The 13,133-nt window shown below is 40.9% G+C and overlaps 2 protein-coding genes across 4 annotated transcripts in view; one reads left to right on the plus strand and one right to left on the minus strand.

Moving 5' to 3' along the window:
- The window catches only part of LOC114879947 (ubiquitin carboxyl-terminal hydrolase 48-like), a 39,945-nt gene extending 28,584 nt beyond the window's left edge, over nucleotides 1-11,361 (minus strand). The window contains exons 1-11 of one of the 2 annotated variants that reach the window (XM_029195389.2): nucleotides 11,276-11,361; nucleotides 10,666-10,805; nucleotides 10,387-10,590; nucleotides 9,975-10,301; nucleotides 9,559-9,795; nucleotides 9,223-9,473; nucleotides 8,648-9,135; nucleotides 8,481-8,582; nucleotides 8,002-8,405; nucleotides 7,563-7,926; nucleotides 7,305-7,489 (exon numbers count right to left, since the gene is read on the minus strand). In XM_029195389.2, the coding sequence (XP_029051222.2) occupies nucleotides 7,305-7,489; nucleotides 7,563-7,926; nucleotides 8,002-8,405; nucleotides 8,481-8,582; nucleotides 8,648-9,135; nucleotides 9,223-9,473; nucleotides 9,559-9,795; nucleotides 9,975-10,301; nucleotides 10,387-10,590; nucleotides 10,666-10,799 (2,696 nt within the window). In that variant the 5' untranslated portion in view covers nucleotides 10,800-10,805; nucleotides 11,276-11,361. Of the gene's footprint in view, nucleotides 1-7,304; nucleotides 7,490-7,562; nucleotides 7,927-8,001; nucleotides 8,406-8,480; nucleotides 8,583-8,647; nucleotides 9,136-9,222; nucleotides 9,474-9,558; nucleotides 9,796-9,895; nucleotides 10,302-10,386; nucleotides 10,591-10,665; nucleotides 10,806-11,275 lie in introns of those variants that run through there. The other variant, XM_029195390.2, reaches the window with a different exon arrangement.
- On the plus strand, nucleotides 11,320-12,588 carry LOC114879948 (mitotic spindle assembly checkpoint protein MAD2B). 2 transcript variants are annotated; one of them, XM_029195392.1, is made up of 4 exons: nucleotides 11,320-11,412; nucleotides 11,738-11,809; nucleotides 11,884-12,181; nucleotides 12,251-12,588. In XM_029195392.1, the coding sequence occupies exons 2-4, from the start codon at nucleotides 11,791-11,793 to the stop codon at nucleotides 12,558-12,560; spliced, it is 627 nt and encodes a 208-aa protein (XP_029051225.1). In that variant the 5' UTR covers nucleotides 11,320-11,412; nucleotides 11,738-11,790; the 3' UTR covers nucleotides 12,561-12,588. The 2 variants fall into 2 exon arrangements, with proteins under 2 accessions (XP_029051225.1, XP_029051224.1); XM_029195391.2 differs by having other exon boundaries at nucleotides 11,347-11,439.
- Nucleotides 12,589-13,133: the final 545 nt, after the last annotated feature.

Raw genomic sequence — 13,133 nt, forward strand, 5'->3', positions numbered from 1 at the left:
TCTCGGTTTCGTTGCTTTCGAATCGATCTCTCTCCCCTTCGTTCGCGAGTCCTTCTTTCTATCCTGTCCATTGATTGGGCGGCCGTATACACCGATTTCTTGCCGGATCTCCTTTTCAGCAGAAATAAATCTTCTGTTTTCGCGTATAAGCGGCCTTTTAATATCACCGGGCTTGATTTACCGCCGCGAGACCGAGCGTGCCTCGTGTACGCGTGTAAGAGAGGCCAAGCGTAGGCAACATCCTTCTCTTACGACCGTGCTTACCAGCTGACATTTGTCTTCCGGCCAAGGAAGAAGGGAACACACGACTGTCCCCAGGTTTTCCCTGATTTACCGCTCCTCCCGATGCTATTTGACTAAACGTCCCCCGTTCGCGTTGCACCCGTGATTCCGATTTCCTCGAACGATTCAAGAGATTCCTTTTTTTTTTTCCAAAAAGCATAAAACTTCAGCTTCTCTAACCATCCATAAACAAACTTCTCCGCAAAAACCCTTTTCCTTCGATTGAAAAAAGAAAAGGGAAGATGAAAAAAAAAAAAAAACACCAACGTCCTCTGTTCTTCGAAACCACCAGCACGCAATGGCGCTGTAATAACGCGATAATAATTTATAACATAACAATCGAGCGACCAGGAAAGATGCTTGTACGTGGTGCAAGACGCATCCTATCGCCCGGTTATGCAGCTCGTCCAGGAGCTCGGGTGCATCGAAGCGTTGCGATCATTACGAAGAGGGGGCCCACGAAGATGTACGTGTTCGTGGTAAAAGGTCCAGCGGTGTCCAGGGCCGATGAAAAAGGAAGGCGAAAAGCCCGAGGGTAGCAGAGCAGGGGGAAGGAAAGACGAAGAAGAAGAAAAACACAATGTTGCGGAGCACGGTATACGCGGGACATTGAAGGAAATAAGAAGAGGAGAGAAGACAACGGAGCCGCACGAGATGATGATGCGTATAGCCTCGGTGTTCTCGAATGGACCGAGCAGTTCCATCAACGAGAGCGAATTTAAAGCGATCAATGTTCTCCGCTACCTTCGTAAATGGAGGTGTAAGGATAAACTGTAAATCATCCGGCTCGTTATCCCAGCCGACGCGATCACGCTTTGCTTTCTATTATTTCCTTCGGCCTTTAACGTCATCCGGATCGCGACACTGTGCATCTCTTTTACACCTTCGCGTATTCTGTACGACGGTGGCTTTGAATTTTTCCGATTGAAGTAGCTATGGAAAATCCATAGAAACTTCGAACGGCGGACCATGGAGAGAGCCTGAATTTTGCTACGAAGCTGAGTTGATTAAATCAATCATTCATACATTCCACGTCGAATCGCGCACGTACACCAATGGTCCTTCGATTCAGCTCTGCTTTTCAGCTTCGTTGGTTTCACTGATCCCGCCAAGGTAAAGCCGTTTAACGAAGGTCGCGAGCGTTGCCTCGAGATCACTTCTATCTCGAGGTCTCGGCGAAAGGTTGCGTTCGCTCTATTTGAATGCTTTTTGCGTCTAACTCGTGATTAATTGATCACGATCGAACGTGACTCAATCAAGTGAACGCGATCGAGATTTCCTCGCCGGTCGGTCTACCACTCGCGTTCGCCTCGGACAGAGTCGAAAATCTCGGTATGGAATTCGTGGATCTTTCGAGCGAAGAGGAGGAGGATTCTCTCGCCAATAACTCGAGGAATGTGGGTTGACTGCAACTCGACCGATTATTGCTTACTTGTACCGTTAACGAAACCTCGTTACACGCGAACTTTGTAAATACCTGTTGGCAGGAAGAGGCGAAGATCACCTTTTTTCCGACGACAAATGCCCCACCAACTTTCTTGGAATGTCTGTACGCTGAATAATTGCGGCACAGTTAACGTGACTCCGAGTGGTAATTAAATTTTCCAACGAATTCCTATTGTATTTTGTCGACCATTCACGATCGTCGTTATTAAACAGCGCTTCTTCAGGAATTTATCATCGAATCGCATTCGAGAGTAAAGAATGGAAATCTTATCTCGAATGAACTGCAACGAACGATTGAAAAACGCAAACCGCACCAGGGAAACGTGCTTTATTTCGTAATTTCCTGAAGGGTAAGCATAGGTGAATTGAGAGAAGAAAGACGAGGAGGAGGTTGAAATGGTTGTCAGCGAACGGAAGCCGGTGGGATACGCGCTAGAGTAACGAAAGCTAATTATGCGTTTCGGTCGAAAAATACGGAGGATAGAAGAAGATAGCGGGGAGAGAATCGAGGCAAAAACCGTCGATAATCGACATCCTGCCGCAGTCCGTCGGTCAACTACGATACTTGGCCGGCGTAAATTTAGTCCCCGGCCCTCTTTTCTCTCGGTCCCGCAGAGAACGATATCTCGCGCGACCAACAAGTCCCCCTGAGCAAACAAGAAGATCGGCCGCAGCCTTTTGCCTGCGGGTAAAAACCGATTCCGTGGACGATCACGGTATGCAGCCACCCTTGGACCGCGATCCTGGAAGCGGAAAGCCGTGGCTCGCATCGAAATCGAGCCGATATCTTCGAACCAGCAACACCTACGTACCTTCCATTCTGCGATCCTCTATAATTTCACGGATTTTTCAAATGAGACAAGGGGGTGGTTAAATTATTTTAAGAAACGCGCATTTTTTAATTTTAAGACGGCGGACCATGGAGAGAGCCACGATTTTGCTACGAAGCTAGGCATCATTGATGAACGATAAATTATTTTATTTTAATTACGGTAGAATTTAATGCGCGTTAAAAATTATTTCAACTCCTATTCCCATTATCTCGAAGAAACAATCGGTGGAGAAAAAAAAATGGCGAGACGAGGAACGTGAGGAAAGGTAGGAAAATATCGATGCAGCCGAGCTGTTTCACGAAACGAGGCTGCGGCGAGAGGCCGACAGTACTGGCGAATCGTTGCACCGGCTGCCGAGAGTTTTTGCTCGATTTCTCAAAACCGATCGAGCGTTCCCGATCATGGGAGCAACACGCGTAGCTTGCACGCCAGGCGTGACCATCGGCTACCGCGATACACCACGAAAAACCTTCACCGCCCGCCATGCTCAGTCGCTCACGTCTATTTACATTGGCACCGTTGCGGAGAACCATCGACCCTACTCGAACGTGCCTTCCATCCGCGACAATGAAAATCTTCGATTAGTCCCGATCGAAACGACAAACGACACGATCCCTAGCTTTACGCAAAAGGTGAACAAAGAAATAATTAGGAACATAATTGTTCTAAAACTTCTGATTTTCATGTAACGAGAAGCTGAGGAAAATTTCCATTGAAATTCTTCAGGAAAGCAGAGGAACGAGAGGAGACATTTTATCTTTCTCCTCATTAAACTCTGCCAGTAGCAAACCTGGGAAAGCTAATGAACGCGAGACGAGACCTTTCTCTCGCCACGTTTCAATTCTTCCCATCCGTTTTCCTGAAATTTTCCAAAGAATATACACGTAGATATATACGTGTATGGGAAGGAAGAAGGAAAGAGGACGCGAAGCAAAGCGGAAAGCGCAAGAAGAAGAAGAAGAGGAGGAGGAGGCAGGCGTTCAGTTCGCTTTGCCCGAGCACTGATGATAGTTTTTGCTCGGCAAGATTTTTTGCCTCCACCCCCGTAGCCACCCCCCAAGGGTGGATGATATATGACCGCCCCCGAGACACTGGCCACCCCCGACGGGAAAAGCTGAAGGAGAAAAAGAGACAGAGCCAGGGAGATACATCCTGATTCCGGAAGAATTCCTTATGTACGTGCGCGTGCATTTGTGTTTCAAACGACATGGCCGCTCGATCGTTAGCGAATTCTCTTGAATTCTTCTAATCGTTCGATTCGATTTCTACTTTTCAAGGAAATTACGATTCTTTATGGTAGCCCGTTGATATTTCGCTAATTCGCGAGAGATTTACCCCCGGAGATCGGTCACCCCTCGTCGAAGAAATTTAACGGGGTGTCTCCGAGGCTCGTTTCCGCCGATGAAATATCGACGTTCCCGTTCGAAATTCGTTTATATCCTTCCATAAGCTGTCTCGTTTCATATTGGCTAAGGGTGCTGCTACTATCGAGGTAATTGACATCCTCAATTTTATGGAAAAATACAAGCAAAGTTCAATGTCAATCAATATTAAACACTGACTAATTTTTCGCAGCTTCCTACCACCCCCGCAATTCACAGCAGATAAATTAAGACAGAAAACAGGAAAAAGACAGAGAGGAGAGTCGAGTGGTTCGAAGGAGCAGGGGTTTGCTTCGACTGTACGAGTTCTTGCACAGGCCTCTTGCAATGAATCAACTTATTTAAGGGTAGTTGGATTTCGCGAGTCGATGCACGACTACCCCACCGATCCCCTGTGTCCCCCTTCTACCTCCGACACAGCACGCCTCGTAGAATGATTTATAGTTTTCCTTCCGTGGTCCACCCATCCACCTACCACCCTCTAGTCGCGTGCAAACGGCACCCCTCTGCCAAATGTACGCAAAATAGTCGGAATTTGTTCGCCACCACCCTCGGAATCAAGTGAAATTCTACAGAGGCCAGTATGAACTGCTAGTCTCCATTAAGATACTTTCAAATGAACATTCGTACAATTATATTCAAATTTTTTAGACAACACAAAGAGGAGGTGGGGGAAAAAAAAATATAGCGAATGATTGATGGAAGCATAGTTGCACAGTTGGCACCGTTGTTCGATCGGTTTTGCATTCATGGGCGTGGAAATTTCACGGCTTTTTTATTCCCCTGCCAGGTATTTGCAGACCTGTCACGGAGGAGTTTAGAAAACGAAGTGAATCTTTATGGCTTCGGTCACGAAACCCCTTTTCACCTTCTACGAATTTTAACGCTTCTGTTTATCACTCCGAACGCCATCCAGAATTTTTTTCAATTAATAAAAACGTACGACAGATTCTAAATGTTTCGCTATCAAGTTGAAAGGATGAAGAAACAACGTGTCGATATTCTGTATCGAATAAAACGAATAGGGGTGGGAGTTGCGGTGAGAATAATTAGTCATTTATGAGGCCGTAAGTGGGGCCACAAATCGGTCCCTCTCAAAGGGACAACGACGCAAAGGGACGACGGTCGGCGTTATCTCAAAATTATTAATCATATCGTAACGCGTCGCACCTCGATGGGGAAAGAGAGGCGAGCATGGAAAGGGAGAAAGAGGCAACGGCTCCATAGACTTATCTGACACCTTAATCAATTCCAAGTTATTAATTACGGAGCCAGCCCTTCGCGCCGGCTCTCCGCTCCTTCATCAACCACGCGGCACACGTTTCAGAAAGCCACCGAGAGCATTGTCTGCGGCTTACAATGCAATGTCAACAAGATCGGAGCCACGCTCTCTCGGCCAACAGGCTCATTAATAATTATTAAACTCCAAATGCTTACGCGAGTGAAGGTTTTTAGCCGATATACAAATCTTTCGGATTTCAAACAGTTAAGATCTCATTTGGGACACTCTCTCCATGGTCCGCCACCCGAGAGATATAAAAATCATCGTTTCTAAAATGCATTGCAACGCGAAGAAGCTTCCTCGTGACAAGGAAAAGCATTCCCAACGTGTCCAAGAGAGGAATAAAAAAAACGCCGCTTCTTTCGATAGAAGTTGAGCGATCGTCTATGCAAATACCTAATCCTTTCGCAGATCCATCCAGGTGACGTTGACGGATTGGCGCAGGACTTTGTTCGCAGGCAGCTCGAACAGATTGCAATCCGCGACACCATTTGTTTCCTCCCCTTGAAGGCGCGAAAACGTTCCTGACTGTGAGTCGAGACCGATTAACGACTCTGCTAATTGCTAATAAAGAGACCGAAAACTGGATGACGATCTCTTCACGCGGAAAGAAGAAAATTATTTTTTCATTTGGCAAACGACCTGATTCTCTATCTATCTCGAAGAAAGAATTTCAAATTATTCTATAAATTTGCCAGACCGAAAAGGATGAATGAAACCCGATAATCGCTGCGGCGAGAAAAAAAAGGGGTCGGAAAAATTAATCACCGCGAGACACGAGCAAAGACAATGCCACTTGCTCGGAAAAATATTTTTCACCTTTCCCTACCTCGGTCAAGGGTGATGTTCCCACAATGAAACGGGGACAAACATTTCACGAATCCTGAATATTTTCAAAATATGTGTACCTTGGAAAAATGAAAAAAGCGGTGGATGGGACATGTTAACTAAGAAGGGCAGAATTGTCCAAAGCCTAAAGACCACTTGTTTCAGGTTTTCACACCCCTTTGGTCGAGGGCGAAATCAAGCGTGACATGACACACGCTGTAATCCGCGCAAAGGGTTGATCCTAGTTTAGCCGGCTGTCCGTAAACCGTGGAACCCGCTCGACTTAAGCCCCGGCAAATTTGAATCCGTCAATCTTGAGCATCCAGGAGGAAGCATATAATCAGCCCGCGTATCTGTCCGGGTATTAAAAGCCTTTTTTTCTTTTGCACCGTTGTTGGAAAGATTTAACTTCAATTCCGGGGTAGGTTTAATTTAACTAAATACGGGAAAACAGGTGGCGTGTGGTTTAGTTTCTTGGAAAAATCATTTCAATTTGTTTCGAAGTCGTATTGCTTCAGATACATAGGAACACCCGAGAAGAAAAGGCGATAAATCATTGAAGGCAGAGTAAAAGTCCTCGATCTTCGTTCGAACGGGCAATTAGGAGAACGAAGACGCGAAGTCCAGCTCGGAAAACGCGGTTCCAGAATGATGAAGGAAAACGGGGTCGAAGAGGGATAGGAGAAGACGAAATTGCGGCGCGACCGATGAGCCTCGAATAAGGCGAAACGGTATTAAGACGGCGGGGATGCTTTCCTCGAGGCTGATGTATCATTTGCCGGCGGGTCGTTAAGCGGTTTCAATTAGTTTTCCACGCTGCTCCTGGCCCACCATCCACGTGAGGATGGGGCAGGCTAGCGCAGCCCTTAATCGCGCAGTCCAGTTTTTTCTCATAATTAGGAAAAGCTCGTTAATGCGCCCCTAACGTCTCTCCCTCGTCCCTCCTACTCTTTTCCGATTTCTCCTACACTTTACTCGCTTACTTTTCTACCCTCGCTAATAATCTAAGATTTGGATATTTTTTTCAACTTAACAACGAATAAGTTTCTGTCTTTCAAAATAGAACAATAACCCCTAATATATTATTAAATCATTTGAGGTGTTAATTTAAAAAAAAGAATAAGCAATGTATCAATAAAGTCACAATTAGAGCCATCTAGTGTAACTATATAGAATTATGCAAAAAATAATAAATCTTCATGGCTCGATACGGTATGAATTTTTCAAATATTGTTTGTGAATTTGACTTACCGAACGAAGGAACGCCAGCTGTCCAAGAAACTTTTTTCCACGATGTAAAATACTTTTTCAGGGTCTTTGCATTTCAATATCTCACTCCTGTTTCTACCATGATACAACTCGTTCAGCTCGTCCTTCTGCTGCTTCGCTTTTATCTTGTCATCCTTCTTTGCCTTCTGCGCGTTCTCCATTTTTTCCTACACCATAAAATAACGTTAGCCGTATAAAAATTGGATACTTTCTTGTTTAAATCTGTACCATTGAACATACCTCGCATATCGAACACGACAAAGAACCAACTGAGTATTCCTTGGACTCTGGAAAGTATTTCCTAAGAATCGTCCAAGCTTCACGGGGTACTATCTTTCTCGACGAGTCCGGCGTCTTCAGGGAATTATGTTCGCAAAGTAAATCTTCGTTAAAATAAATAATAACCTCGTTCTCTTCACCCTCCCCTGTTTCCTTCAATCTGTCGTTTTCCTTGCTTGTACTTTTACTGACTTGCGGAGGACCATTCCGATCCTGACACTCTTCGTATTCTATTTCTTGTTCCATACTGTCCATGAATTTCTCCATTGCCAGTCTTCGCCAATTCTTTAACGAATCAGCGCCTACTATGTAGCTATTCTCCATCCTTTAATCACAACGATTATATTTTTTAATTAACGCAACATAATTGTTTCAAGTAGAAGCAATGATAAATACTCACGGCTCCTTAAAGTTCCGTACAAGTTCACTGACTTCTTTATAGTCGCGTTCAAGGGACATTTTAAAACGCAGCAACTTGTATCGACGTCTTACGCATACTTCGCAAAAAGAAGTTTCATCCAATCGTGGCCCTCCGCGATATTTGTCGTAAAGCAAATTCGCGGCTGTTACTGGCATGCATTTAGCACGGTTCACCTTCAAAGGATCCAATCGAAAATGCGAACACATCAAGGTTGAATTGTCGATCGGTGGTACTCCATCGATGGACGAGTGTCCATTCAGCCACTTCGACAACCAATCGTTTGGGATCCATTGACACTTGTCCCAGGTGACCGCGTTTGCGATAATATCATATACATCTATGACCAGTTGCCTCTTTATGTTCTGATCTTCAACTTCTTTTTGCTGAATAAAAGAAAACGCTTTTTAGAATAATTTTTAATTAACGCATAGCATTTCAAGCTTCATTCGGATACGTACTTTTTCTTGTTGAATAGCTAGAAGACTTAACTCGTATTTCACGTTCTCTTGCCTCACCAAATCACGCAACGTAACACTCACTTCCCAATTATCAAACTCCATCTGGAAAACAGTTTAAAACATGATCGTAGAATGATAGTGTAAGAATAGGAAAAAGGAGAACTTACCTCTTCGTAGAAATCACGTTCACCGCAACTCATGGCTCTATGAGCAGCACCGTTTAATCGTTTATAGTCTATCCTTCCACCTTTTGTGAACGATTTCTTCGGTTGTATTTCATGTTGGTTTTCTTTGTTATCAGACTCGTAATGTTTGCCATTTGGTTCGTCGAAAGTACAGTCCACTGTCGCTAAAATTATCTGATCCTTTTCGGTGGATGGTTCTGAAGTTTTTTCTTCTAATTTGTTTTCCACGTCGAATTTCAGTACTTGTTCGGAGCCACTCGATTCGGAACTAGAACTTGGTTCATCTTTTCCTTTCCCTTCGCTTATCGTGTCGTTATTACTGTTAGTCTCCGCTTCTAATTTCTTCCTATTTCTTTTAACGTTATTTGCTCTCCATTCGGAAGTGACTCTTTTATAAACCAACATGTACGCGGTATTGGAAGAAAGAAAACCCTTCGGTATACGTCCCCGTTTTATAACTTTTGCAGTGTCTGTAACAAATCAGGTTTAATTGCATATATCGAAGAACGTTTAATTAATGCTAATAAATAAAAAGTGATTGTAAAATGTTTACTCACCATTAACACCATCCTCGATTCTCTTATTCTGCATTTTCTCAACTTTATCGTCGCTAAACTGATACCATTCTCCGTTTGAATTACATATATTAGCAATGTAGTGACCCGAATGCGCAGACGGGCCTTTATGACTCAAAACCGCGACTAGGCTGTACAAATGTGTTTGCGGTGGACACCTCACGTATTCAGACATATCGAGATCTTCCGGAAATTGTATAAAAGAGTTCAGCTTTCTTTTCTGTCCAGAATCTCTGCCATGGCAAACAATACATAGTACTGATGTACAATCTAATAGGTAATATAATAGAATAAAGAGGAAGAAAATAAAGAGTGTACCTATGGAACACAAAACGCATCAACTGTATGTTCAATGTTTCCGGAAGAGATTCCAAACGTATGAATCGACGCGCATCCTTCTTATCGTTGCACGTAACGCAATGATACTGATTCGGTCCGGTCAGTTGTTCCACAGACAAGTATTTCTCTATCGCCTCTTTCAAGGTGGCTGCAAGCTGCAGATCCAATTCGTAGAATGTAGTAGAGGTTGGGTATTCGGTACCGCATTTCGAGCAGCTGCATCAAACACAAACATTGCGGTTATTCAGATAGAATGTATTTCTCTCGGTCAGATCAGTTGATCGCACCAGTCACCGCAGCGAGCAACGTGTCCTACCATGTTCTCATCGTCAAGATCATCAGCATCATCATCGTTTAGGACAATTCTCATTTGTTTTCCACTTCAGAAAACCCACCAATTGATATAGCTGTATTTTCCTTGAGTCAGCCTCTGCAGCATCTGCTTCAGTTCTGCGGTTTGCTGCAATTTCCCTTCGATATGGCAGAGAAGTAGCTTGGAGAATTCCTGTGCATCCTGTTGAGTTCTAGTATCCAATGACAACGCAATAGCTAGATTCATTGGATCGAGTAGACGTCGATTTCCGAATTGCATCATTGCAAATATGTATTGCAACTGTCCAACTGCCGTCACAGGGTGGAATGGTACTCCCGCCTTCTTAGCTTGAGCCAAAGCTTCCGTTTCTTCTAGATCATCTGTGATGCTCCATTTGTATATTATCCTTCTACAAAATTAAATTTCATCCCTTAAGTATGCTTGTGTAAAAATTAAATTGAAAATAAGTATTAGTAACAGCATTGAATATCTACCTCATATCTTCATTGTGAAACCACATTTGAATTAAACTGTTAACATAACAAGTAGCACCTAGATTCTTTAAGCCAACATATTGTGTAGGGTCTCGTAATTCAGACAGAGAACTTTCTAAGGACATTACTTCTGCTGGTTGTGATTTTATATATTTCTCTTCCCCCAGTCCAGTTAAACATTGAGGATTATTTGTACAATTGCGTCTGAAGAAGATACATCTATGTTAGAATACCAGAGACATAATGGAAAATTATGTTTTTGATTAATACAAAACTTACTTGCAATTTTTACATGCTTTTAAACCTATTCTATAAGCAGTCTCCAAGTGTATCCTTTCAATTTGTTCTAACTCCACGCTTTCTATCCAAACCCATGCCAATTTATCTAAATCAGTCTTTTTTGTTGGTGGCATTTCTATCTGAAATGTTTAATAAATACATTGTTAATAATCAAACTGAAGCAAGTACGTGTACACAATGAAATTAAATAAAATCGTAATATTTTCAATTTGTTAAATTTTTTTCCGGTTATATACAGATATTTTAGACTAGTAGTAATAAATTAAATAAATGAGAAACAACAAAAGTTCCTTATTTTTATTAAAAGCAATATCTTCCGCACAAAATTTTGTTAAAAGTTCCATTAAATATACCAATGATTTTCGTACTAGTGATTGCATGTTTTATTTCGCGCCATGAGAAAGTCACAACTCCAATCGCGAAATAAAAATGAAACGAAAGTGGCACATTGGTCAATCGATTTCAGTACAATTTTATGATCGATAATAACAATATAATGATAAACATAAGTGACAGATTTAATTAACAACAATTATCTGACAGACAAGAAATCTTGGATAATTGAAATATCGAAAGGTTGTATACTTACTCGAAACAATCGTTCGTTCTCGACTGTTGAGGTTATTGAAAACGCCGCAGTAAACGTTGCAACGTTCTATTCTTTCCCTATACCATTATTCGAAAGTAACGGGACCTTATCACATTTGCGAATTATACTGATTACAGGTATCTATCAATACCTCTCGTAAACAGGTAAAAAAGTACTATCAAAACACTCTAACCGTTTGATGTACACTGATCGCCATATGCAATCGGCTTTAACCCAAGGCGCGCGTCAAATCAATCGCTAAATAAGTCTTTAAACTTATTAAAACTTTTATTCTTTCATATTTTATAATAGCATTTATTAAAACAGAAGGATCATTTTTTCATTGAAAGTATATAATGTACTTTTTAATTGATGTATACCTATTTTAGAAATATATATTTTTTTAATATTATTTAATTTATTATCATGCAAAGGACTCATTAAAGATGAGTAATTTTTCAGGATGTACCATGTTCATATTATCATAATCTAATACATATATATATTTGGAAAACATGTCTGAAGATAAAATAGGTAAGTGTCACTTATAGGATATGAATTGAAAAAGATAATGAATAATGAATAGATACTATAAATTTTATTTATAGTTTGCAATGATATTCTATTGGAGTTTCTGGAAGTAGCATTCAATCACATCTTATTCTTTAGAAATTTATATCCCAAGGAAATCTTTACGAAGAAGAAAATATATAGTATCACAGTATACGTATCTGAGCATCCAGAACTTAATGAATACTTGAAAAATGTTCTAAATGCAATAAGAGAATTAATAAAAGAAGATGAAAACAGTGTAAAGGCAGTGTACCTTGTTTTTTATAACAAAAATAAGCAACCAATCGAGAAGTTTGTTTTTGATCTTGTTAAATTGCAAGCAAATAGCACAGAGTATGTATTTTAATTAACAATTTATTAACAGAAAGAGGATACCATAATGTAATTCTATATTTTGTATAGGAAAGATCCATATTACTTGAAAACAGAAGAAGCTCTCAGAACAATCTGTTTAAAGCTTTCTATGTGTGAGGCATATTTAAAACCATTACCAGAAGATTCAACCTTTTCCATTGAAATAAAAACATATGAAACTGCACATGTAGCTCTAAATGAAAATCCATATTGCGAAGATTTCCCATGGATTATTGACGAAGACGCTCTTGAAATGACTGAGAAAACTTTACTTCCATTGAAAACTATTAAAACAGATTGCTTAAATTTACAGATGTATGTTTTGGAAAGTCAAAATAGTAAAGTTGAAGATCAATAAAGTGTTAACGAAGTATCATTTCTAGAAATTGGCGGCTTTTTAAATATTTCTGCCCAAGTTTATTAACTCTATTTGCGAGTTACGAACCTTTTATTATACATTATTCTGATGTTATACATGTTTATCCGCGATCAGAAAGCATGTTAAACAAATAAACAACCATACCTTTCATTTTATGTTTATTCAAACTTTCTAATGCATACAAATTGCGAAATTACATATTTTTTAAATTAATTAAAAATTCAACCGTTACGTCATCTATTTAAAAACGGCTGAAATTACTCGACGACTTACCGATCGATTATCCGAAACGGCGACTGCTTTGGTTTTCATTCTTCATCACCTCGTGTCGCTGTATTCATAAAGCGCGAATATACCCGCAAATTCAAAAACGAACAACGAAATAAAAAACTTTCTTCTAAAGTGCTTGACCATGTTAATTAAAGAACCGAAGAGTATTTATAATTGTTATTATTGTATAACGCTTAATGACTATTTGATAAAAATCAAATGTATATTAAAACACAATAATCACTTCTTAACATTGTATAAAAATTAAATAATTCAAACAAA

Source organism: Osmia bicornis, chromosome 10 (assembly GCF_907164935.1).
Source record: "Osmia bicornis bicornis chromosome 10, iOsmBic2.1, whole genome shotgun sequence".
Lineage (NCBI taxonomy): Eukaryota > Metazoa > Arthropoda > Insecta > Hymenoptera > Megachilidae > Osmia > Osmia bicornis.

Coding starts and splice junctions, on each gene's coding strand:
- LOC114879948 (XM_029195392.1), top strand. Junction 12,182..12,250: donor TTGCAAGCAAATAGCACAGA/GTATGTATTTTA, acceptor TATTTTGTATAG/GAAAGATCCATATTACTTGA.